Source organism: Penicillium verrucosum, assembly GCF_028828655.1.
Source record: "Penicillium verrucosum strain IBT 35672 chromosome Unknown utg000001l_segment0_segment0, whole genome shotgun sequence".
NCBI classification, from domain to species: domain Eukaryota; kingdom Fungi; phylum Ascomycota; class Eurotiomycetes; order Eurotiales; family Aspergillaceae; genus Penicillium; species Penicillium verrucosum.
Window position 1 is genome coordinate 1,212,338 of NW_026643210.1, and position 25,291 is coordinate 1,237,628.

General features: G+C 49.7%; 8 protein-coding genes across 8 annotated transcripts; 2 read left to right on the forward strand and 6 right to left on the reverse strand.

Moving 5' to 3' along the window:
* Window positions 1-44: 44 nt before the first annotated feature.
* Window positions 45-641, reverse strand: N7516_000451 (uncharacterized protein; the record flags this gene model as incomplete). Its single annotated transcript, XM_057213173.1, has 1 exon — window positions 45-641. The coding sequence occupies one exon, from the start codon at window positions 639-641 to the stop codon at window positions 45-47; it is 597 nt and encodes a 198-aa protein (XP_057075056.1).
* A 1,257-nt stretch (window positions 642-1,898) lies between these two features.
* Window positions 1,899-3,438, reverse strand: N7516_000452 (curved DNA-binding protein (42 kDa protein); the record flags this gene model as incomplete). Its single annotated transcript, XM_057213174.1, has 5 exons — window positions 1,899-2,086; window positions 2,147-2,959; window positions 3,033-3,137; window positions 3,191-3,274; window positions 3,411-3,438. 5 exons carry the CDS (start codon window positions 3,436-3,438, stop codon window positions 1,899-1,901), a joined length of 1,218 nt encoding a protein of 405 aa, XP_057075057.1.
* A 1,050-nt stretch (window positions 3,439-4,488) lies between these two features.
* Window positions 4,489-5,364, forward strand: N7516_000453 (endonuclease/exonuclease/phosphatase family protein; the record flags this gene model as incomplete). The annotated part of the gene is made up of 1 exon (XM_057213175.1): window positions 4,489-5,364. The coding sequence occupies one exon, from the start codon at window positions 4,489-4,491 to the stop codon at window positions 5,362-5,364; it is 876 nt and encodes a 291-aa protein (XP_057075058.1).
* A 912-nt stretch (window positions 5,365-6,276) lies between these two features.
* On the forward strand, window positions 6,277-8,743 carry N7516_000454 (SWI/SNF chromatin-remodeling complex subunit SNF5; the record flags this gene model as incomplete). Its single annotated transcript, XM_057213176.1, has 2 exons — window positions 6,277-8,259; window positions 8,315-8,743. 2 exons carry the CDS (start codon window positions 6,277-6,279, stop codon window positions 8,741-8,743), a joined length of 2,412 nt encoding a protein of 803 aa, XP_057075059.1.
* Window positions 8,744-11,966: 3,223 nt separating this feature from the next.
* Window positions 11,967-16,524, reverse strand: N7516_000455 (sister chromatid cohesion factor PDS5; the record flags this gene model as incomplete). The annotated part of the gene is made up of 2 exons (XM_057213177.1): window positions 11,967-16,112; window positions 16,189-16,524. The coding sequence occupies 2 exons, from the start codon at window positions 16,522-16,524 to the stop codon at window positions 11,967-11,969; spliced, it is 4,482 nt and encodes a 1,493-aa protein (XP_057075060.1).
* Window positions 16,525-17,173: 649 nt separating this feature from the next.
* Window positions 17,174-18,826, reverse strand: N7516_000456 (MFS transporter; the record flags this gene model as incomplete). Its single annotated transcript, XM_057213178.1, has 2 exons — window positions 17,174-18,071; window positions 18,156-18,826. The coding sequence occupies 2 exons, from the start codon at window positions 18,824-18,826 to the stop codon at window positions 17,174-17,176; spliced, it is 1,569 nt and encodes a 522-aa protein (XP_057075061.1).
* A 1,109-nt stretch (window positions 18,827-19,935) lies between these two features.
* cdc48 (AAA family ATPase CDC48) lies at window positions 19,936-22,935 on the reverse strand. Its single transcript, XM_057213179.1, has 6 exons — window positions 22,778-22,935; window positions 22,698-22,725; window positions 22,585-22,640; window positions 22,278-22,527; window positions 20,721-22,212; window positions 19,936-20,642 (listed from the first exon to the last, which is right to left on the reverse strand). Exons 1-6 carry the CDS (start codon window positions 22,825-22,827, stop codon window positions 20,056-20,058), a joined length of 2,463 nt encoding a protein of 820 aa, XP_057075062.1. The 5' UTR covers window positions 22,828-22,935; the 3' UTR covers window positions 19,936-20,055.
* A 781-nt stretch (window positions 22,936-23,716) lies between these two features.
* N7516_000458 (uncharacterized protein) lies at window positions 23,717-24,715 on the reverse strand (the record flags this gene model as incomplete). The annotated part of the gene is made up of 2 exons (XM_057213180.1): window positions 23,717-24,548; window positions 24,579-24,715. 2 exons carry the CDS (start codon window positions 24,713-24,715, stop codon window positions 23,717-23,719), a joined length of 969 nt encoding a protein of 322 aa, XP_057075063.1.
* Between the last annotated feature and the right edge of the window lie 576 nt (window positions 24,716-25,291).

The following is a 25,291-nucleotide window of genomic DNA, read 5'->3' on the forward strand; positions in this document are numbered from 1 at the left end:
CCTGAGAAATGTGCAAGGTCAAGAGGCAGGTGAGGTGTTGCACCTCAGTCACAACATGAGGAGGGGTGTGAGAGAGGGGACAAGGGACATGAGACTGGGGACATGGGGACATGAGACTGGGGACATGGGGACAGGAGACTGGGGACATGGGGACAGGAGACTGGGGACATGGGGACAGGAGACTGGGGACATGAGACTGGGGACATGAGACTGGGGACATGAGACTGGGGACATGAGACTGGGGACATGAAACTGGGAACATGGGGACATGGGGGCATGAGACTGGGGACAGGAGACTGGGGACATGAGACTGGGGACAGGAGACTGGGGACATGAGACTGGGGACATGAGACTGGGGACATGAGACTGGGGACATGAGACTGGGGACATGAAACTGGGAACATGGGGACATGGGGGCATGAGACTGGGGACAGGAGACTGGGGAAGTATGATATAGAGGAGCATGGCATGGGGGTGATCTTCCAGCTTGAACTGAGAGACCGCGACATCCGCGTCACAGATGTGACTGGATACCAGGGGAGGGGACTGGGATAGACAGAGGATGAATACTTACTCTTCTTGTTGAGAAGACGCTTTGAGACGCGGCGCACAGCAGCGCCAGCAGCACGCACGGTATCCATTTTTAACACTAGGGTAACGAAATGGATTGAACGTGGGGAAGAAGAGAGAAGAAAAGAAGAAGAAGAGGATGGGGGGTGGGAGGGATATAAATACTCTGCGAGACTGGGGGGGGCCTTCCCTTTTAGGTCAAGGCTGTTTTTCTCCAATAGGAGTGCAAACGCGCACAATAGAACAGGCAGTAGTCCAGGTGACATGTCCCGTATTGACATCGACACGTGCTACCAGGGTGTCTCCTTTGAGGATACCTACAGAGAACAATAGCTTTTATATTGACCTATTCATCTATTGATCCTTTAAGAATACGAGTCTGCCTGTGTATAAAACTTCAATGGCTGCTCAGCCTTAGCTCCATTATACCTAATCTGGCTGTGTAGACAATCCATTAGGCACACATGCAAGTAGACAGACTCTGGATTGACCAAGAGACGGGTATGAATTGGTTATTGTACGCAGGTCTCACGGGGAAATGGTTGTAGGATAGGATATACTCCCCAGATATCCCCAAAGCAGTTGCTCCATTGTGTGTCTGGGGATTCAGCAGTCAACAAGAATGAGACAGAGATCCTGATCATATTGCTGCACCGAGACTCTACACATGTCAGCAAGTTGCGACAGTCTGGTTCCCTGTGATTACCAGCACTAGACAAACATCACGTAGATAGCTTAGGATAGTGTTCTACTATTGCATACTCCGAAAGAAGGCCACGGATTACTTGCCTACGGATATTTGAACATTGTCCTTTTATCGAGTAGTCTGGTTTCGATATTCCCCTCGAGCAACAAGCTGTCTCGAACAATTTACAGGTTGGGATTGGACACGGACGAGCATATACGAAAGTGATAGAGGACTACAATGGCCACTGTCTCAATAGAACGTCTCCATGTAGATTTACAATACACCTTAGTACAGACTGGCAACGTCTTGATTTGGTCCGTGGAGTCTGCTCCAATTGCTACATACAAGACAGACAGGCCTCCAGGGAAAAGCACAAGAAGATCTCCCAGCTCTCAGCTCGTCGATAAAGTATATACCGAGGTTTCCAAAAATGGGTTGGCATTGCCAGCCCTGTCGCATGTCATTGGAAAAATCAAGTGTTTCTCTTTTGTTTTTGGATAGATTTCGTATGACCTGCAGTGAGGCTCGTCATTGGATATCTGTTTTGCATTCAGATTGGACAAATAGTCCCACACTATATCAAAGTGTATTGCATGAAAATGATGACCAGGGGAAGTTTGTTGAGAGCATTGACTCATATTTACTCTTCACCGCCGGTGGTCTTGGTCTTCTTCTTGCTCTTGTTCTTCTTGTTACCAGTAGAGCGGGCAAGGGGCTGCTCGAGAATCTTGAGGATCTCCTCATCCTCGAGCTTCTTGTCAGACTTGATCTGCTCGACATCGACGGGCTTGGCAGCAGCGAGCTTGGTGAGACCGTTCTTGGTAATGGCTGTGGGTGGGGTTAGCTTATGGGACCAAATCATCTCCATGCAAATTTAATGGTACGTACCAATGGTGGTCAGCAGACGAGAGACGGGGGAACCGTCAGTCTCGCCGGCGGGTTCGTACTGGCGCAGGACACCGCCACGAACACACTCAACAACACCGACCTTGGCGGCCTTCTCATCATCAAGCTGGCGCAAGCTGAAGGGGAAAGTACCGAACTTCTTGACAACCTCAGACAGAGTCTGGCGGGAGCTGGGGCGCTTCAGGCCGTAAGTGGTGGTGGTACGGCGGTGCAGGGTAGCACGGTGGTCGAAGTTCTTGACCTTGCCGGATCCCAGACTGAGGCCAACCTCAACACCCCAAACTTCGCCGACCTCGGGGACACCGTCACCGCGGACACCGTTACCGGGGGAGAGAATGATCTTCTTCTCGCCCTCAATCTCGTTGCGGCCAAACATCCAGCTGGTGGTGTTCTCGACGACAGTGCAGTCGTAAGTCTTGGCAATCTTCTCGAGCAGAGAAGACATGTAGGCCTGAGTAGGGGCCTTCTGGGCCGCGGCCTTCTTCTTCTCCTCATCGGTACCCTGAGCCAACAGACCCTGGGGAACCATCAGGCGCAGGAGGACCTCGTTGGCGTAGTGGGTAGCGATAATGAGGTCAGCCTCACGGCCGGTAACAACCTCCTTGGGGGCGTCCTTCTTGGGAACGACCACCATGTCGCAAACGATGGTTCCGAATCCATCGATCTGAGCACCAAGCTGGATCTTGACGAGCTCGCCGGCCTTCAGGGTGATCTCAGCCTCGGCGGCGTCGGACACCAGAGGAGTGTAGGGAGTCACATAGGAGCTAGGAGAGACAGTAGTTGGGTGAGAGATACCTTAATTTACACGTTACGATCAGTTCATGTGGTTCTTCTGCCACTAACGGGTAGAGAGGGGGGTGAGACCAACCCTTGACAATCTTCTTGCCCTTGTAGACCTTGTTGATCTCCTCGTCGAGGACCTTGTCACCCTTCTGACAGATCTCGACGATCTTCTCTCCCTCCACGCAAAGAGCTAAGTAGATGTTAGATCAAAGTGAGACAATGAGAAGTTCTTGCGCAACGAACCGGCAACAGCGTCAAGGACGTTGTGAGAAATTTGCGCAGCGGTCTTGTACTTGGTCAAGGTATCGGGGTTGTTGAGGGTGTAATCTAGAAAGAATCGCATAATTAGTGATGGTCTATGAACCGAACATATTTTCTTGGTTGTGGTGAGTGCCAGCGAGCTCATGGCCCATCTTGGACTCGGTGCCCACAAACGTCAGAGCTTTCCATGAAGTTTACATACCAACCTCGGGTGCTTTGTCTTCCGCCATTGTGAAGTGAATTGAGCTCGTGGAGCTGTAAGAAACAAATAAATGCAAGTGATTTCAAGAAAATTGTTCGGATTGTAAATCCGTGTGAAGCTAGAAGAGAGGAATGGATCGAGATCGAGTCGTGTGCAAAGCGTCGAGAGGGCGTTTAGCGTTGGTGGGGTTGGGTTGTGATCGCCTGATATTTCAGGCCTGTCACCTAGGGCTTTGCCGAAGACGTCATGGCAATCTCTCCCTTGACTTCATACTGAGCTACGAACATGTTTTCTATATTATTCTATATTATACCTAGCTGACTTTAATGTTGATTTTGCTATATAGACCGTAAATGTCTCCTCTTGATACCCCGGATTCCGCCACAAATCCAGGATCGCTCAGACCTCTAGTCTACTCCGTCACTTCTCCTCACCTGACCAGTGTTTCCCCTCTTATACATTCCTGGGAAGTACGTCGATGTAACCGGGCCTTTCATCATTCGAAGTTTACGATCCTTGCTATCCGAAGGTGATTGAAGAATTTGGAATAAATCCCGATATAGACATTGATTCCAGTGCAAATTGAAGCGAATATGCAATTAACTGTATGGATATAGTCGACACATTATATATATTTTCAACCACCAACGACTCGAATATATGAACCCAGCCCATATCAGTAGGATGGCAGAGAGATACATAGTTGGCTCAAGATGAAACATAAAGTCTTTATCTTAAAGACTTTATGTTTTCGATGCGTCTATTGATCCCTTTTTCGATGCCTTCTTCTCATCCTACAGCGTTGTGGCCCGTGAAAAGTACAGTGCCTGCATACAGCTTTGATTAGATAAAAAATACTCCGTAATATAGGTACATGTTGTAACTAGGCATAACCACCCTACATCGGTACAACATATGTACCTATGTAGGTGTCACATCTAGTTAGGACTTGTGTACTGCCTCAGGCATAGTGGTAACAGGCATTGCAACATTCCCCTCACTCGTTGTAAACCTGATATCGATGGATGTAACTTATACCAGTACTGGTAGTTTTGATCCTTATTTTCTATTCCACGCTATGAGTCCTACAAAACTTCCCATCCGGGTTTTGACACACAATATTCGTTATGCAACCTCATCCCCCTTCAAAGGCGAACAACCCTGGACTGATCGCAAACAATTGCTGTTGAATGAATTTGAATATGAGACTCGTCATTGCAAAGAAACCTTCGTCTGCCTACAAGAAGTTCTCCATAATCAACTTGGTGATATTCTGGCTGGATTGAATCAGGATGGAAAGCCCGAAGCACCAGAATGGGGGTATATCGGTGTTGGTAGAGATGATGGTCATGAGGCTGGGGAATACTCCCCCATCATCTACAGACCATCGGTCTGGGAGCTGTTACATTGGGAGACAGTGTGGCTATCCAAGACACCCGAAACGCCATCCAAGAGTTGGGATGCAGCCTCCATCCGCATTGTTACCATTGGTGTCTTCACTCATCGAGCTAGTCGGAAAACAATCCTTGTCATGAACACCCACCTTGATGATCAGGGATCTCAGTCTCGTCTCGAGGCTGCACGTATCATTATCGGGAAGATTTCCGAATACAGCCAGAACAAATTCGCAAAGCTCATCTCGGGCACTTTCTTGGCCGGCGATTTCAACAGCGAAGAGAACCAGGAAGCTTACCAAGAGTTGACGAGAACGAAAAGCTTGCGTGATGCATATAAGGAAGTTGATAGCTCGAGGCGATATGGTAACCACATTACTTGGACTGGATTTGGGTACGAGGATGAGCCAGCCTCGCGTATTGACTATGTTCTGGTGAGACCTGCAGGGACTCACGGCCAGAGGTTGGCAGTCATTGGCTATGCAGTGCTAGGAAATCGGTTCGACGATGGTGTTTTGTGCTCGGATCACCGTGCTGTTATTGTGGACTTGACACTCTAAGTAGACCCATATGAATACAATGAATACGCCAAGAGACCTCGGGATACCCGTGGACCCTGGAGGTTACATTATGTAACACACACGTGGGTCACATGACAGTATGTAAAATTGGTAAACGGGGTCATAGGTTGGCCTGGAGCCCATAGATGAGCATTGGGAATAGCCTCAAAATATCTTAAAAGTAGTATTATACTTGAATCTATAATTCCTTTATGGTTGTTGGGCATATAGAGTGAATGGCGCGTTTCTTTGCTTTATTTTAAAGACGGGTGCGGACACTTGTAACGGGTACTCTCTCCCTCCTTCTCCTTTGCCTCTTTCACCATCACCGCGACTTTGGGAAAAAAACACAACTGCAACAACCTCCCCAGTTCAAAATAATCTTCCAGGGAAGAATCACATCCATTGGGATCATCGCAATCGATTGACGAAGAAGGTCAGCTGACTTGGCCCCAACCGACCCGGAGCGGATTCTGCGCTGGAACTCCCGACTGGTCCATTCAAGGAACATCGGCAAGAGCTCTCTCCCCTTTCGGCCCTGGTATGTTCGATATTCCTTCCCATTTGGTTTTCCTGTCCATAATTTCAATATGCTATCCGCATTCAATCCGTTGCACACCCTTTGCTGGTGACCTGTGGCGTGTTCGGGACATGCGCCCGTTGCGACACGTCCATCCATCAACCTCATCCCCCGAGGTGACATTGGATGGACGGTCGCGACGGTGATGTATAGTGTACTTTACTTTCTGAAAACTCCTGCTAATCATGATTTGATCGGATAAACAGGTTCCATCCCATAATGCTACGGTAACCGACCCGAACCTATCCCTGTCGCGTTGAGAGCCACTCCGAGCTTCGAAGATCATACGAGTGGCATCAGACGTTCGTTTCGCATTCAATAGACTATCCACAATGCCATCACCTGAAGTGACGGGTGGCTCGCTGCCCTCAGAGCAATCATTCGGGGACCTTCAGTCAGGTGCCCAGAACAGCTCTGGCGCAGGGGACCAAGGCCTAGACAGCATCGACCTTGGGGCAAGCCGATCAACAAATGGTAATACGCCAGATACAATTGCAGAGGGAAAGCAAAGCGCAAAGGCTATGCTAGCTGCTTCTGGGGTGTCAGCCTCGTCAGACCCCGGCAGTGAGGTTTCCAATGGCACGTCCCGTTCAAATGGGACGCATGGTTCCGCAAGAAAGAGATCTCGTGATGGGTCTGCTGCCCAATCCACAGAGGTTTCTGGGGCCATGGCCGTACGCGCCCGCGAAACGCCATTGGATAAGATTCTCCTGGAGCAGTACGTTGATCGCGAATTCCAGCACTCGGCCGCAGCTGCCTGGCAAAACCCGAGTCAGGAATTACAAAAGAATAAGCGAGCGGAACGCGACTTTTATTTGACAGTACGACGCGAAAATCAGTTAAATCCAGCTGCATTGTATGGTGTGGGCTATGAGGGATTTGGAAACCCCCGTACCGACATGCGCAGTCAACACCCTCAACTTCTCTACCCAACCCATCGACGCCGCCCCGGAAACAGAAAGACGCGAGAACTACGCATTTCACGACGTGATGCAAAGACGCAGAACGAACAGATGGAGGATCTGGTCCCTATTCGCTTGGACATCGATTGGGAAAAGGTCAAGATCCGCGATACTTTCACGTGGAACCTTCATGATCGTGTGGTGTCCCCGGATTTGTTCGCGGAGAAGCTGGTTGAAGACATGGGTCTCGCGGTAGAGAGCTCGGTCCCTTTGACGAGAATGATCTCCCAGAGCATCCAGGAGCAGGTGATAGACTATTACCCGCATCTTAACATACACGAAGACCCTCTTGATCCCCAATTACCCTACACCGCATACAAAAACGACGAGATGCGCATTTCGGTCAAGCTCAACATCACCATTGGTCAACACACCCTCATCGACCAGTTTGAGTGGGATATCAATGATCCCAATAATTCTCCCGAAGAATTCGCATTATGCATGACGGATGATTTATCCCTCTCTGGTGAATTCACTACCGCAATCGCCCATTCGATCCGCGAACAGTCCCAACTCTTCACCAAATCCTTGTACATTGTCGCCCACCCATTCGATGGCCGTCCAATCGAGGACCCAGACCTCCACACCTCATTCCTCCCCACCCCTGTGGCTTCTGCCTTCCGACCATACCAATCCGCCAAAGAGCATACGCCCTATCTTTATGAGTTGAATGAGGCAGATCTTGAACGTACCGAAATTTCAATATCCCGAGAGCAACGTCGCCAGAAACGGTCGATTAACCGTCGTGGTGGACCTGCTTTGCCAGATCTCAAGGATCGCCAACGCACGATTCGCACAATGATTGTTTCATCCGTGATACCAAACTCGGTGGGCTCTATGGACGAAAGCAATGTGATTAAACGTACCGGTTCCAGCCGTCGTCGTGGAATGACTGGGCACCGGGGCGATGATGATTCCGATGAGTTTGATAGTGACGACTCATCTATTGGCTCCCCTGCAATTGGGCCCAACCTTGCACAGGGCACTGCTCGTACTAGAGGCATGAGAGGGGCGGCATCTGCCGCCCATGCAGCGCTTCGTGCCAGTCTTGGACAATCTGCAACCCCTGAACCGGTGTACCACGAGCCCCGGGTCTCGGCCCGAAGACAGCAATACCGAGAAGAGAGTGTGGATGACTCTGATAAGTTGATAGTGAGATTTAAGATTTCGCGTGACAAGCTAGTCGACCTGAGGAACGGAAGGCGCATTGTCCCCACCCACTCCAGCGCAGGACAAGCATCTCGCACGATGGCACCTCCGTCCGATAAACAGTCCCGACTTCATCCTCCCCCGCGACCCCAACAAACCGGTGCTGTTGATGCACCGAACCCTCCGCAGCCCGGTGTTTCTGGCGTGAGTAGATTTTAACCCCAGTTTTTGGCCCATGGCTGACCCTGTGTCTATGCAGCCCCCACCACCCAACTGGCTGGCAGCCGGTCTCAGCAAGTTGAAACAATCTCACCCCAACGATTCCTTCGAAGGTGTGATGCGTTATTCCGCCGTCGATACCGAAACCCTGGCCCCCGTGGCGAATCCCAACAACCTCCAGGCTGGCCAGAATATCAAATACCAATACCTCCCCCGTATTCGCTGCCACGACTGCCCCGGAAAGCTGTACACGCCCGGCCCGGGCATGACAGTGGACAACTTTGAAGTCCATCTCCGCAACCGACAGCACAAGGAGCGGGTCGAGGAACGCCTCACAAAGACTGGTGGCGATGGCGGAAGTGCGAGTGCCAGTCCTAGGATGCCCGCAAGCGCTAGTCCAGCTCTCGGGACTGCCACAGTCCCTGGAGCACATGCCTCTCCCTCTCCAGCCAGTGGATCTCAGCCATAAGTCAATTTCGTTCATGAAGTGATGACAACGGCGTCTTGTGTGATTACTTCCCACTTTCTCTTCCAGATCGCTTATATTCTTTTACACATTTGATCAATTCAATCCATCTACTTCTTCTTCATACTCCAAAACTGTCTCCCCATTACACTCCCACTCGTGTCGGTCTTGCATAAGTTTTGGTTTGTTAGTGCCGGAAGCGATCTATCTTTATCCTTTCTGTTGGCGCTCAATGTTTCTCCGGGGGTGTTTGTGCTTTTCGTGCTTCGCTGAACCATGTGTAATAGCAGTTTGAGAGACGGTTTTGAGCTTTAGTAAATATCTCTATCTTTTTCTATTGAATGACCTACTAGGAGTAATATCCCAACCGAAACTGTCAGTCTCTTTGTATCTCCTAAAGAATCCTAAGGCTTCTGTATCCTTTCCCTGGAGAATAGGTAGTCGTGTCTTTCGAAGCTGATATCTCTGTACTAGCGATTCAGGGCTGGTATGCGTGATGGGTACCCTTGATGCCTTGACTACACACAGGGATATATGATCGATCATCGATCGTCTTGGACGGAATCTCATAAGTCATGACCTTGAGCCTGTGGTCACTTCAATGGTCAAATTCATCCATGCATATTCACAATGGCCGCACAATTGTCACAAAAATTTCCTGTCCAACGCCACACTTCACCCGATTGTCTGTCCTCGTATTTCTCTGGCTTTACACCTCGATTTCTTAGTGCAATTCCATGTATAGCACTGCGGTTTGAGCCATTCTTGTCTCGTTAGCTTTCCTCAATCATAGAAGAGTACACGCATTTTCCGTATACGATACCTTTATCCTTGCCTTTCTTACCCTTTTTACCCTTCTTCGCCTTCTTACGGACCGGTTCATCTGCAGCAGCAGCAGGTCCTGGAGCAGCACGCTTCTTTCCGGCCCGAACAGCCTTGCGCTTCTTCGCAGGCGTCTGTGGGGCCTTTGCAGCGGCCTTTGCAACGGCCGCAGCCTTGCCCTTTCCCTTATCCACAGCCTTGCCCTTGCCTTTGTCCATTGCTTTACCCTTCTTCTTGCCTTTACCGGCCGGCCCAGCCACGGCCTTCTTCTTCTTCTTCTTGGCAGAGTGGCGAGCAATGACGTGACGAGCCATGGCGGGTTCGTCCTTGAAGGGATTGTCGGGCTGGTAGACCTGCAGGAAGTCAAACACCCACTTCGGGGTGTCCGCTGCACCACCCGAACTTTCAGTCCCCTGTCAACCGAAACGTAGGGGAGTCATAGTATATGGAAAAACCCGCTCGTCTGCTCAATTGGGTCGTTGATTATGGCCCACCTTGCCCCTTTGACCACTTCAGCCCATGTTCCTGTCTGGTTTGATCCACGCCCACCGAGATATCCCGCAAGAGATGCGCGTAGGAAAAAGGTACCTTTACCGGGGCACGGGCGACCAAGTATGCAACCGGCATATAAACATAACTCTGTCATTGGTTCATATTGCCAGTAGTCACTTTATAAAAACTAATGTTGTAGATGCTTAAAGATGTCTGAATACCTAGATTATAAGGTTAATAAAATCAATGCCTCCTAACATGGGCATACTGACTTTTAAAGTAAATTAAATCTGAAGTGAATCTGAAGAAAATTAGCAGGTCTCTTGGCCACTAGTTTAGGGGTCGGTGATTGTTTATAGGGTAGACTGTTGTAGGTAATAACCAATGACAAGAGTTATATGCCAGCGACATACCTTCCTTGATCCAAGTACAGTTGAACATTTTCGGGCGTAGTTCATTAAATTTAGCGGCCCATTTCGCATACATTGCCAAAATGGGGTGGTACTGCTCGGTATGCCAGTATTTGGATGCGAAGCCATACTGTTGAGACTTGCCACAGGATAGGGGATGTATCGGTCGTTATTGGGTTGGAAGTCGTCAAATGCACGGCGTAGAGAAGCGGGTTGATATTAGTTGTCTGTCCGTGACAAAAAGGTGATGCAGAAAGGTGATGCAGAAAGGTGATGCAGAAAGGTGAGAAAGAAAAGAGATGGAGATAGAAGTTCCGAGTCGTAGCTCAGTTTGGTTCGCGGTTTACCCCGTTTTGTTGATTGAAAGGACTTTAGCAGTGGCCAAGGGCTTTATATGGTAATTCAATGGTGCATAGGTAACTATAGCTAGTTATGTAGTTAGTATCTGGAACCTCACCAGGCGATGAGATCACGTGAGAAATGATTTCCCCGGGACCCACTTCCCCGGATCTCCGCTTAGCCCGGGTAGCCGTGGAGGTTAGTATATGGTCGCTTTCTTTTCTATGCGAATCCTACTTCTCTCGTGCATCCCGTTGATGGATTATTGCTGAATACAATGTACTATTTGTAGTAGTAACTATCTAAACTATACTGGGATAAGAATTATAGAAGTGTCTGTAGTAAGACTCTTAAGGTATAGTACTTTAAATAGAGTATCTGAATCTATAAATTCGCGGATAATATGGTTAAAATTATTGGGGCACGTGATGTGGACTTGGACCAGTATGCTCCAGATAACGATGGGAAATGGGGTCACTATGTGTTTCGGTGTATGAAGAAAGAGCCACCGCAGGAATGATCGTACCTTGACTATATCGGGAGGCAATATTTGAACATGATTATCATAAATCTGATCTTCAAAAGAAAAAAGAAAATAGAAAACAAAATCTTTACCCTGTCTAATCATTCGAACCTTCCACTACAACGTAAAGAAGTACTTTTGAAACAAAGTTCAATTCATTTACAGATAGAAAGCATATACCTGACGGGAATACGCAAAGAGACAGACATTCGTGAAAACTCGAGCTCAAGCACAAGCCCAATGCAAACTTGAAGAAAGGGAAGAAAAAAAAAAAAAAGACAGATGGGGTATACATCTCGGACCATCGCTGACTGCAAAAGAAACAGAGCAAATGAGAACGAGATAGTGAAACCATAATGAAAATAACATGGGAATCAGGATATGGATATGGATATGAATATGAATATCGACGGGAACGAGAAGGATCCGCGCAGTAATCGCACAACTGATTTGGATCTGAGAATAGCAATAAGATCGAGACCAGACGTCTATGTCCCGAAGATCTTGGCTGAGGAGCTCATAAATAAATGACCATTAGAAGCATGTGTGTGTCTGGGACGAAATGAGACACATTGGCCCATAGGCGAACACACGGGTGGACGGGGCCACGTCAGGTCCCATGTAGCCCATCCGAGGGTTCCTATCCACGACGGGAAGAGCGTCGCGAAGGCAAGCTGGTTGCCTCGGGTTTCTTTGCCTCGGGCTTCTTGCCATCGCCCTTCGCAGCAGTGGCCTTTCCGCCTCGCTTCTTTGCAGGAGGCGGCGTGGGTTCCTTCTCACTGGCCTCAGGCTCATCTTCCTCAGAGGGTTCTTGGTCGTCGTCCGGTTCTTGAGTCTCTTCGTTCTCACTTTCCTCCTCCGCTTCATCTTCGCCGTCGTTTTGTTCTTCGGGTTTATCCCACTCTGCCATCTCCATATCGGCATCATCGCTGTCATTGTCGATATAGCTAACTTCCGGCTTCGCGGTGCCTCGGACGCTGCGTCTGCGAGAGGAAGCAGGCCGGGTGGTGCCTCCAGCACCTCCGTCTGAAGACCAGCCATCGTCGTTCTTTGATTTCCGTTTCGACTTGGCTGCACTGATCGATGATGTGGACTTGCGGGCGGGACGAGAAGACTTTTCCTTGCGTGCCTTTTTGGACACAGAGGTTTTGCCGTTCGCATCAAGAGACTCGGGTTTTCGCTTCTTGCTTGATCCGCCCTGTGAAGCATGGGTAGAGTTACTCCTTGGCTTCATTGCAATTCGAACGACGCGATCAAGCAAATCATCCAACTCATCTGGAAGGAAGTTCTTGTCGGCGACGTCTTGGGCTTCGCGGTGACTGCTCATGGAGGTGAAGAGGGAGCTTGGGACTCCCATCTTTCCAGGGTACGTTTGCAAAATGTTGGTTGCGCCGGCGGCACCGCCAAACTTGTGCTGTTGGGAGTAGACATCTGCGAAACGGCGAATAGTTGCTTGCGCCAGATCAGAGAGTGTGTGGAGCCGGGTGGAGATCTCGTCTGATTTGGTGATTCCATCGCGGAATTGCTTGACGCGCTGCCCGACGTGGAAAATCAATGACATGTTGTGTTCATTGGCAACTGCGGAGAGGTAGAAAAGGATATATTGAGAGAAGTCGGTCAGGTCGCCGAGTTTTGTTGCTTCATCCAGATCTTCAGACGGGTAATCAGGGTGATAGGCAAGCAAAGACAGGAGACGCGAGAAGATCAATTCCATGACCATGGTCTGTTCCGTCCGTTTCCCACTGGCTTGCGCCTGTTGGGCGAAGTATGCCGCTCGGGACCGCAGCCATGTGAGCGTGCTCTCTTTTAGACTATGAACAGGTTCGAAAGCAAGCAAACAGGGGACAATGTACCATCGGTGGCTCAGATGTGACTTTTGGACGAGTTTCTTCTTTAGGTGGTTGATGAATCCACTTCGCACCTGCAAGAGTGGATCCTGAGCAACCAAGGCGACTGCGTTGAAATCGGACGGCGTCAGCAGACTGTCGCAGACCGTGCTGGAAGCACATAGCTTGAGCAAGGACTTGGCAGCTAGAAGGCGAAGGCGCGATTTTTGGGTTGCAGGGGTATCTTTCTTCTTAGAGATCTCGCCTTCACCAATCACCAATTTATTCAATGTTTCGTAGACAGGCTTTGCGTGGGCACGGAAGTCAGCTTCATCGTCTGCCCCATCCTTGGCCCGAAGGCGGTTGACAATGATTTTCAATGCCCATTCTTTAGCCTTGGTCTCATCATCAGCTGTCTCTGACCAGTTGTATTCAGAGTCTGGTTCGGGTGTACGATTGGTGAGCAAGATTTGATTGATGGCAATCGAAATGATAGCATCACTTTCTTCATCTGCTTCTCTCGGTGCAAGGAGGTTCAGCTGCGACAGAGCAGCCAGGCGAGTGAGGTATCGATCAGATCCGTACGTCCACTTCGCAACGCACTTATGTACCAAATCCTTCGCATACATCTCTTTTCGGTCAGCCGTGGCCATGAGAATTGACACGGCATGTTTCGCAGAATGCGGCGATGAACTATAAAGGGCGTAGTTGGCCAGAGCCTGGAAGAACTTGCGCTCTTTGGGGAGTTTAGCAGGAAGCTTTTTAGCGAAACCAGCACAGGCCTTCAAAATGTCTTCAGCACTACCGTCACCAGCGGAGGAAGCCTTGGGGGCTTGAGCCTCGAGGTCTTTGCACATCTCTTGGACCTGGGCCTCTAGGACTTCCGGATTTTGGGATGAGATTTGCTTCAACATTTCCTGTGCAGCATTGGCCAATCCGTTCTCATCTGTTCGGGACAAACTCATGATCGCCGGGATGTGGCTCCGGTTGAACACCAAAGACCCACAGCGATACACAAGAGGAGTCAACGTTTCCAGCAGGGGAGAGTTATTTGCACTCTGGACCCGCCGCTGGAGTTCTTTTGTGGCCTTGACAACAGTGCGATAATCACTCACAGCAGCCATGGTGAAGCGAACCAGCTGATAGCTTCGTCGATCATGCACCTTGGCGAACTTCCACAAGTCTGCCGATGCCCGTGAGGCGTCTGGGAAGGTTTTGGATAATGATTCAATGATCTTGGACAATTGTGTCTTGATTTGTTCCTCGTCCTTGTCGACAACACCACCATTGTACTTCTCGCAGGCCTCTAGGTAAAGCGTCACTGCCGATCTCATCGACAATTGACGGGCCAGCATAACGAAAAAGACTCGCCTCGCCTTTTCATCCAGTCCACGGAGCAGGGTAAGAATTCGGCGAGCGCGAATCTTGTCAACATCTGTCTCTTGCTCGGGTTCGGACGCCTGACTATCCTTCTGCTTCTGTGATTGGTTCGAGCTGCCTCGAGAAAGTTTCGCTTTGATAGGGGGATAAGGAAGTGGCAGAAGTGTCTCAAACAAGACGCGGTCGATCAGAATGTGGATTTCTTGATCGTTGGTGTAAAATGCATCAAATATCTTGGATGGTGCATCTTTGAGAAGGGACACGACGGGCTCTGTATTTTGCTCGATGTCACCAGCCGCCACCGCCCACATGCGAGCCAAAATCTTCATGGCGTGTTCACGCACATGCGGCTTGCGATCCTTCACTCGCTCGGCAAGAATAGCAAGAACCGAGTCTGGTGACGAACAGCCACCATCGACACTTAGCTTGTGGACGATTTGAGAAAGCCCAAACTGCCCGACGGTATCAACTGCAGCCACACGAACCTTCTCATCAACGTCGCGGAGCATCGAGGCCAGGTTTCTGACAAGACTGCGTTCTTCGCTTTCATGTAGACCAGAGCCTCCGGCTGAGGTTAGCAGGATTCGCCCCACAACTGTGACCCAGGCAGCACGGACTGATGGTGTCTTGTCAAGACGACGGCTCAAGAAGGCTTCATAGGCCGAATTGTGGACTTGGGAGAAAGGCTTGGGGGATACGGGTGTAAGCAAAACATTGGGCTGGGGAATGGTCTTGTCATAATCCACTAATGACACTGGCGGGTAAGTTGTAGGGTCCATGGGAGGAGGGGGTGGGGGACCTGCAACACCGATTCCAGCCGCGAGGTCTCCGATCGTCTGAGTGGCCAATAAACGCAGGGCCACCGATTCTGCAGAGAGTTCTGCTTCAATCTGCGGGATGACATTCTGCAGGACCTCTGGACAAGCACGCCAAAGCTCCCGGATCAGACGGTGTGCCTTGCTTAGTTCCTTAATATCCTCTCCCTCCTCATCAGAGTCATCGAGGTTGGGTTTCCGAGCATGCTTAGAGCCATTCGTTTGGCCAGCTGGCACAGACGCATCGATGATGACATTGTTAAAGTACTGGCTGATGTGACTAGTCATTCTTTCGGGGCAGGCCTGGCAGATAGCCTTGGCCATGTTATAGGCAGCTGGGTAGTCCTTCAGTAGAAGGGTATCCTGCTTGGCGTCAGGCGGTGCATCTGGTCGCTTTCCCTTCTTGTTAGACTTGTCCAACACTCGCGGGTCGACTCGGAGGAATTGGGCGACGATAATGTCCACCACCTCAGGGGCCAACACGAGGGATTCATCGATCACGGTGACGAGTACTCGGGTCATGTCAAACTCGACATTCTTAGCCACCTCCTCACCGGTGGATGCTTTCGAAGAACCCGAAACGATGTCGAAGCAGCCCGTGAACAAAGGGACAATAAGCGAGTCCGGGTGATCAAGATCGACCATCAAAACCACACTCTTCACCTCGGCGAGAGATCCCAGGACGTAGATATGCTGGGCATTGTAGGCGTTGGATGGATCGGCCAAAGCGGGGATAATCGAGGACACGATACATGTGAATATATCCTAAATTGGTCTCAGTCAGTACATTCTATGATCGCATAGACAAAACACATATTTTGTGTCTCTTCAATTACCGCACCTTCAGTTGATTGCGCGTAAAAGGCGCGTCTGGTGCGCATAGTCGCAATACATCAACGATACAGCACGTAGCCCACGCTCTGACACCCTTATCCTTGTGGGCAAGCAAGTTCCCACTGGCAAGTTCCTGGGACACTTTCCGTAGCGATTCCTTATCAATTTCCTCCTGGTCAAGTTTGCGGAGTTCCTGCGCGAGGGTCTGGAGACGTTCGAGGAGATCCGCGATGGGGATGGCGGAGCGCCCCACGCGCCATGAGAGGGGCTGGTTGAAGGACAGACTGCGAAGCCCCGAGTCTTCCTCCACCTCGGGAGGACCTGGGCGAGAGCGCGAAGGCATCGTGGATGATCGCAGTTCTCACATGGACTGGGGGAGGTGGAGAGTTTCGACTCGGGAGTTTGGGTGGAGGCTGACCGCCCAGGACGCGTCGCACGGGACCGCGTCCTGCCCTACAAAGGTGTCATACGGTACATTAGATCGTTTTATGTATTTGAATGAATATATTAGGTCTACGACTCATATCATATCTCTGTTAACTTGTACTTGTTGGTCTTAACTTACAAGCCTTCTTTCAGGGAAGACACGTAAGTTTCTCCAGAGCTACAACAACAGACTTTAAAACGGTTTCTCTGCATAACTAGTATGAACAGTCTAGAGAAAACACTGCTAGTCGAAGAATATATCAAAGATAGCAAAAGCAATACCCAAGAGCCCTTTGCCAGTAGGTATCATGTCTACGGCTCATGATAGAGCAGCCTTCGGGTGATACTTGGTTTGGTTAAATTGCTACGTTAGGTATATAGAGGTTCAATATTAGAGTAGAGTTATTAATAATATTGATTAAATATGCAAGCTCTCATGATAAAACAAGCGAGTAGGTCTTATGTAGCAGAAGCGACCTGACTTCCCTGCCTGTGAAAAGGAAACCCCTAAAGTTATCTATGTAATCTTTTTGTGTGTGAAAATGAGAGAGAAGTAGGTCAATCGCCTAGAACTTAGGACTGAACTTGCTCATAGCCCGGATCTTAGAACCATAAATGAAGAACAAGATAGGAATGGGAATCATAGCCAGAGTAATAAAACCCAGAACACTAGATGCCCAAGCCACTCCTAGATCCCGGTACATTTGCGTAGCAAAGAGCGGGAAGGCGCCACCCATGGTTGAACGGATGAGGGTATTCGCCGCGATAGCGGAGTTGGCAAACATCATGTATACATCAATGATGTAGTTGAGGCCTTGCATGAAGATGACCAGGATACCCAGACCGATAGGCACGCCGGCAATGACCTGCGGGACCCAGGAGATGTGTGGGCTGGAAGTCCAGCCGAACCAGAACAGACCGATTGGCAGCAACACAGAGGCGATCATCATTGGTACCAGACGTTCTTCGGGAACGACCTTGCCGTGCTTTTCAAGTTTGCGGGCGAAACGGGTCTTCGTGGTGTATATGATGAGAGAGGCACCGAGGAAAACGCCAATAATAATGCCGATGAATGGGAGGGCAGCTACGCCTTCGTGTGTCCAACCGCGGATTTCGCCAAAAGAATATGGGTAAGCCTCGAAGAATAGGTAGAGGATTCCGTAAACTAGGGCGAGGTAGACAGTCATGGCAAGTAGGATCGGCTCTTGCACGAGCATCTGGAAGGGTCGGAAAAGGTACTTGGTAACGATATCTGACAGTGTGGGCTTGTGCAGATCCAAGAAGGCATGGAGGTCCGAGTTGTTGGTTTCAGTGCGCAGACGGGCAGCTCTCCTTTGCAAGAGGACAGGGCCGTAGGTCTCGGGAATGACAAAGAAAGCAATTATACCGAAGAAGCCGGATGCAATTAAGGTGATCCATGCGGTCCAGCGCCAGCCAAGGTGTGAATCTGTGATGAAACCACCGCTGAAGAATATTAGTTTTCTGGATAATGCCTTGGGGGATGTCCTTCGAGGATATTCCGAAGAAGCAATCTGAGTAAGTACTCACATAATTGGGCCAAGAACAGGTCCCATGAAAGTAGCAGAGCTGAAGAGAGCGATAGCCACAGCGCGGTCCACGGGGTTCCAAATATCAGCCAGGGCACCGCCAACCACGGCCAAAGGCGAGCAGCCAAAGACACCCATGAGAAATCGGCAGACCAGGATGGTTTCGAGGTTCGTAGCGACAGCCACGGGGATCTGGAAGATAGCGAAGATGGTATAGCCTGAGAACAGCGGGATGCGACGACCGTATAGCTCGCTCAGCGGTGCCCAGCACAGCGGACCTAGAGCAAAACCAAAAACAACCAAACTGGTACCGAGAATCATTACTTCGGTCGACACATTGAACTCCTTCGCAGTCACCAATGTCGCAGTTGAAAAGACGCTGGATGCGAAGGTGATCCATACGGTCATGGTGGACATGGTCAGTGTGATAACCCATTTGCGCCGATTAGTGAAGTTCTGGGGGTGCTCGGGGTCATTGCCATCCCAGTCGACAAGGTTGGGATCTGCGCTGGGGGTTTCGGGTTTTTGTGGTGTTTCGACTGCGTTCTCGACATCGACATCTGTTTCGTTCTTATCGTGAAGATTGTTGGTGGTACTTCCCTCGATGGAACCATGTTGTTCCATACTAAGGCGAGGTGTAGTTGTAGTTGAGTCAAATGGTTGGGGAGTCATGATTGCTCCAAATACCTCGGAGTATAGGGTAGATGGGACAAGACTATAGTTATCTAGTTAGGTGCACATGTGGTGATATGAGAGAAAACAATGGGAAAGAACCTGTCGAGACGGGAGGTCATATAAACCCTGGGCCCATAATATAACGTCGCAAATGTTCCAGGGAAACGGACTCGGAGATATACCGTCGAAGCTTTGTACAAATTAAAAATTAAAAAGGGTTGTGGAGACCAGTTTATTCCCTACGGAGTCCTCCGTATATAGTTAGATGTATAATATCGGTCATTCGCTCTCCACTATATCCGTAGTTGCACTCTTCACGTCATGGTTTCTTTGGCATACAACATACAATATATCCATGTATCCATGGATACATATCTGCCTAACCAACTCATATCTATGTCCACTAACACCGAGGTATACTATGCATTGTATACCCATGTCACCATGTGGAATATTCATATATGAGAACGCTAGATTACAAACAAGAATAACAAGAATTCGAAGGAGAAAAAAAAAAAAAAACAAAAATCCTGCTCATCCTGCTCCATGAAAGATTAGCCCATGGACCAGTCAAATCACGCACAAGGCAAGTCTCTCACGTTCGCTCTTCGGCTTCAACCAAGCACCGACAAAAAGTGGAGATCCCGGCTTAAGGCCGAGAACGAAGTGCCGAGTCAAATTTATATTCTCCATTGTCCGATCATCCGAGTTGTTAGTTGTACAACATACGGAGTAATTATTCTTTTATAAGACCGACGTTAGTTAGTTATGTAGTGTTACATGTAACTAGTTCGAGTTCTTAACTAGTTAGTTACTCCTACGTACAACTGGCTATTGTGTTTGCCAACCAACAGAGCCGAAGACGAGAGAAATGGGCCCATAATATATCTAGATAATAAGCCTGATTGGCAATATTGGGTAGTCCAGAAAAGGACACACCATTCATTGTATATCAAAAGGAAATCCACCATACGATAAAACTCTACAAGAACATCGATGAACGTAAGAGATCTCTCCACCTGTATTGGCTATTATGGCACATTGTATGTGGGCAAAAACAGGAAGAAACGAAGCGGAAAGGGGAACCCCCATGGAAGCCCAGCAGTCAGGCCCGCATTTCCACCCACGCGAAACGATCTATTCATAAGCGAATTCGGGCGTAGAAACCCGGGCACGGCTGAACTAAGGGAAAACAAGTCATATCACCTCGAAGCAAAAAGAAGCGTTTAATCGTAGAGGCTGTCGTCATTGCCGGCTTCGCCGAAGGTATCGTTCTCCTGGACTTCACCTGCAGATGGGAAGCGGAAGAAGCTGCCACCTCCGGTGTTCTTCAGGCTCTGGGCGAACGCCTCATAGCGGCGGATCTCGACGTCGCTGACGGAGCGGCGAGCGGACTTCATGGCCTCCTCGAAGTGGGCGCGAGTGAGCTCGGGCACGGGGTCTTCCACATCTTCATCCTCCTCGGCCATCGTGATGTCCTCACCGGCGGCCTCGCGCTCCTTTTGGCGGTCGATGTCGGCAGAAATGGCCTGCTTGATGGCGAGCTTGACGGCACGCTGTGTCACGAAGCCAAGATCGGCACCGGAGAAGCCGTGAGTCTTGCTGGCAATGAAAGCAATGTCGACGTCACCGGCGACAGGAGTCTTGCGAAGCTGGGCCTTGAGGATACCCTCACGAGAGTCCTGGTCAGGCAGGGGAACATAGACCAGAGTGTCAAGACGACCAGGACGGACTAGAGCGGCATCGAGCTGTTCGGGACGGTTGGTAGCACCAATGACGAAGACGTTCTTCTTGGAAGTCATACCATCCATCTCTATTAGGGAATTAGTGACTATTCAGAACCAAAAAAAAAAAAAAAAAGAAAAAAAGACTTGTAACGGTGGAAACTTACCAGTAAGAAGTTGGTTGACAACACGGTCGGAGGCACCACCAGCATCACCGACGGAACCACCACGAGACTTGGCGATGGAGTCCAGTTCGTCAAGGAAGACGACACAAGGAGCAGCAGCACGAGCCTTATCGAAAATGTCACGGATGTTGCTCTCGGACTCACCGAACCACATGCTCAGAAGCTCAGGGCCCTTGACGGAGATAAAGTTGGCAGCACACTCGTTGGCAACAGCCTTGGCCAACATGGTCTTACCAGTACCAGGAGGACCATAGAACAGCACACCGCGAGAAGGTGAGAGACCGAACTTCTGGAACATCTCGGGGTGGTCCACGGGGTATTGGACACTTTCGACAAGCTCGCGTTTGACTTCCTCGAGACCACCAATGTCGTCCCAGCGAACGTTGGGAACTTCGACCACAGCAACCTCGCGGAGAGCGGAGGGGTTGGAGACACCGAGGGCAAAGCGGAAGTTCTCCATGGTGACACCGAGAGCCTCAAGAACCTCGGCATCGATGGTGTCCTCATCAAGATCGATGAGATCCATCTTCTCACGGATCTGCTGCATAGCCGCCTCAGAGCAGAGGGAAGCAAGATCAGAACCGACGTAACCGTGGGTCTCGGCGGCAATAGTCTCCAGATCGACATCCTCGCCAAGCTTCATGTTCTTGGTGTGGATCTGCATGATCTCAAGACGGCCAGTTGGGTCGGGAATACCAATGTCGACCTCACGATCGAAACGGCCGAAACGACGAAGAGCAGGATCAATGGAGTTAGGACGGTTGGTGGCGGCCATAACCACGACGTTGGAACGTGCCTTCATGCCGTCCATGAGGGTGAGCAGCTGGGAAACGACACGGCGCTCGACCTCACCGTTGGTCTTCTCACGCTTGGGGGCAATGGAGTCGATCTCATCAATGAAGATAATAGCGGGGGAGTTCTTCTCGGCCTCCTCGAAGGCCTTGCGCAGGTTGGACTCGGATTCACCGGCCATCTTTGACATGATCTCGGGACCGTTGATCAGGAAGAAGAAAGCACCAGTCTCGTTGGCAACAGCACGAGCCATCAGGGTCTTACCGGTACCGGGAGGACCGTACATGAGGATACCACGAGGCGGCTTAATACCAATGGACTTGAAGAGCTGAGGATGACGGAGAGGCAACTCGACCAATTCACGGATCTGAGCCATCTGCTTGCGGCATCCACCAATATCGTCGTAGCCAACCTCGTTGAGGTTACCCTCCTCATCCTCTCGTTGGATGGGCTCACCCTCGCAGTGAATAATTGTGTCCTGGGCAACAATGCCGTATTCGGGAGGGTCTACCTCCACAACCTTAAATTCGATTTGTCTCATACCACCTCGTACTGTGAACAGGTCACCCTGTCGGACTGGTCGGTAGGCCTCACGGAAGTAGGGAGCAAGGTAGACATCGAAGAGAGAACCAGTCAGGCCCTCGATGGTATCGGCGATGGGAAGGACAGCAATGCGCTTGGCCTAGAGCACGAAGATATAATTAGCCAGTGGATCATGGTGATATGACGTGGAAATGCAAAACTTACATATTTGATATCCGGGCAAGGGTGCACAGTGATCATGTCGCCGTGCTTGACACGAAGGTTGTGACGCACAACACGGTTGATGCGGGCGCTTCCATCATCGAGATCGTCATCGGCGAGGACGATCAGCACGGTATCCTTGCGCTTCTTGCCCTTCACGAGAACTGTATCACCACGGAAGAGCTGGAGAGTCTCCATGGTGTTGTTTGAGAGAGCAATCACCGAGTTATCATCGTTAACGGCATCGGTCACACTGCACGAAAACTGTCAGCTTCTTGCCTTCAGCATATATCTCTTATCAGCTACTCACATCAAGGAGTTGGGCTTCTTCTTCTTCTTCAAGATAGCGGTGGAGGTATCGAGCTCCTGCATTTTTTGTCAGTTCCGAGGCTTTTTGTGAGCTGTCCTGCAGCCTATGCTTACCTCCTTCTTCTCAGCGCCCGAGGCGTCCCTGGAGTCCGGTTAGCATCCTCAATAATCAAAAGTGTTCAAATGAAACGTACTGCAAGTGGACCCTCTTCTTGTCGTGCGTGTGATCCGGCTCGGAAGACATGATGGCCGTAAATGAGGTCGTGAAGTTGATGGAAGCAAGCTTGAGTGAACGAAGGTGTCCAGTGCCCAGAAACAGGCGGAGCGAGACACGGATTTAAAATGGAATGAGAAATGAGCAATGGAAATGAAAAAATGAACCGATAGATCAGAATCAGAGAGCAAATCCGACGGCGGCAAAGTGGAGATAAAGGTAGGTTACAGGAATGATGATGTTGAGCTTCCTACCTCTGCTCTTAGAACTGATGATGATGACTTAAGCCGGGCGCTTATGTCATCGCGTTGTCCGCCACAACGAAGCGCATGGAACTCAGTCGATTGGAAGCCTTGATGCCTGGGGCAACGCAACAGCTGATAACTGCTGTTACCAAGGTCCTTACAATTATAACCCTGACATTATTACAACTACAGCAATTCTAAAATGGTAGTCAAACAGAAAGGCCACGGTGCACTTCCCTCAAAATCAAAGAAGTTCCAACTCTATGTGGTTAGACTAGGACAAGAAACCCACGAAGTAATAAAGTCCATACTTACTACCACAGAAGCATATGCCGGCCAACGTCGAATCTGCCAAGTCTTCGGATGGAGACCCATTTACCCTGTGCAAGTGCTTAGAGGATGTAGAAATGAGATACACTTAAAAGGAGATGATATCCTTAGCAAAGGCTTATATCGAAAGAAACGCCAACCCTGCTATAGTTAGTCATCGGAGCAAATGTGTCAAAGCAGTTTCTCTATTCTGAAAAATTGGTGTAGGGCTATAAAATCCGAAAGCCAATAAAAAACCATGCGCGCTGTCAACACCAGGTATATGTGCAAGTAGAAGGGGATTTGTACAAATTAGAAACGAAGGGGAAACCCCCGAGGACCACCACAGGCAGTCCAATATCTATCTATGCTTTAACGCTTGCGGTTCCAGCCCAGCAGTCATGAAGACTCCAAGCCCCAGCACAGAAGCTGATAATCCCGGTCAAGCTATCGGGAATACCAATGCCTTTCTCGACACACCAGTGCAGACACAATGGTGCCCAGATGACATTATTCACCATGCTCTTTCGCCAAGCCCGGATCTCCAAACGTAGGGCTTCGCTATCTTCAGCCTTGGTCTCTTTAGTCTCGACTGTGCCGGCAGCCGCTCGCTGTGCAGCTAACCGCTGTCTGCGCAGCACACTCTGACGCCAGAGCACGAAGAACTGGAAGAAGATGTGCCCAAACCACCCACGAGTACTCCAAATATCCCATTTGGCAAGGCCTCCGTATTTGTCCACGAAGCGCTTTGAGACAACACCCTTGGATGCAAGGTAGCCCACGTTCTCGAGAAGCTGGTAGATCACATTCGAGATGACCTGCAGGACGGTCAGGGCGTGGAGAACGGGATCTGCTGGCGGTGATTTGAGGGTTTCAACTCCCCAGATCCACAAAGGGAGCAGCCCAAACAGGCGCAAGTTGTATCTTGTCTCCGATGCGAGGGAGCAAAGGGCCGCGAATTTCGATTTTGACGACGCGGGAGTGACGTTCTTGGTGGGTACGCGACCTTTCAATCGTGCAAGGACACCCAGTCTTGTTTGTAATGCTATCCAGGGCGCTGACGCAGTGAGGTGGTGCAGCATTGAGGCGACATAGTTGACAGTCGCTAGTACTCGTTCTTGTCCGTTTGCCTCCGATAGTAATCTGCAGGAGCGGTCAGCGATATCCTTGATCTGTGTCGAGCGCTGATCTCTCGCCCTGGCATATCAGGATCGAAAGGGGCCTTACAGATCCAGCCGGCGGATTGTCACATCGGTTGTTGTCAAGGCGGCCAGTAGTTGTCGCTTTGGGCATGAGCTCCCGGCGGGGGCTTTCCCCACCTGAACATCAGTTCCCTCGCCTGGAGTGTGTTCAGGGTCGGACATGGTGTATGATGAACATGAGAAAGAGAGAAATGAAATGAAATGAAATGAAATGAAATGAAATGAAATGAAATGAAATGTACTTGAGGTTGGGTGGAAGCACAAGCCCACAAGCGGAACCGAGGCTCGGAACTCAAGGAAATTCGATCTAATCTCCGAGGGGTTATCCCCCAGCATTTTAGTCATCGCCTAACTACCTAGGTAGGTAACCTACATAGCCGCTAGTTTGGCATCAAAATTCAATTAGTTCTACAGTCTACATATTTATCCAAATTCCCTTTCCCTTCGATTGATTGGGATTTTTTTTTTTTTTTTTTTGAAAACCAAACTGTCAATTACCAAGAGGGACAAACTACCGCTAGGGAGAACAGGAAGAATTCTTAGTTAACTAGTTAGACCTAGCCAACCTATTATTAAATTTGAATGCATTTATTTAGCCCTACAATTGGTACGTACAATTGATCTCTTTGACTATGAGTGTAAATTACATCCTTTTATTCTCTCACATGACCACACGTGTTACGAGTTGGCACAGCTTCCTATATCTGAGGGTCCATAAATGTTGAATTAAGCTAAGTA

Excerpts from the sequence above, each read along its gene's own strand:
- cdc48 (XM_057213179.1), bottom strand. The coding sequence starts at position 22,827 with ATGTCTTCCGAGCCGGATCACACGCACGACAAGAAGAGGGTCCACTTG. Across the intron at positions 22,726-22,777 it reads AAGAAGAGGGTCCACTTGCA|GGACGCCTCGGGCGCTGAGA; the intron begins GTACGTTTCATT and ends ACCGGACTCCAG. Across the intron at positions 22,528-22,584 it reads AAGAAGCCCAACTCCTTGAT|TGTGACCGATGCCGTTAACG; the intron begins GTGAGTAGCTGA and ends GTTTTCGTGCAG.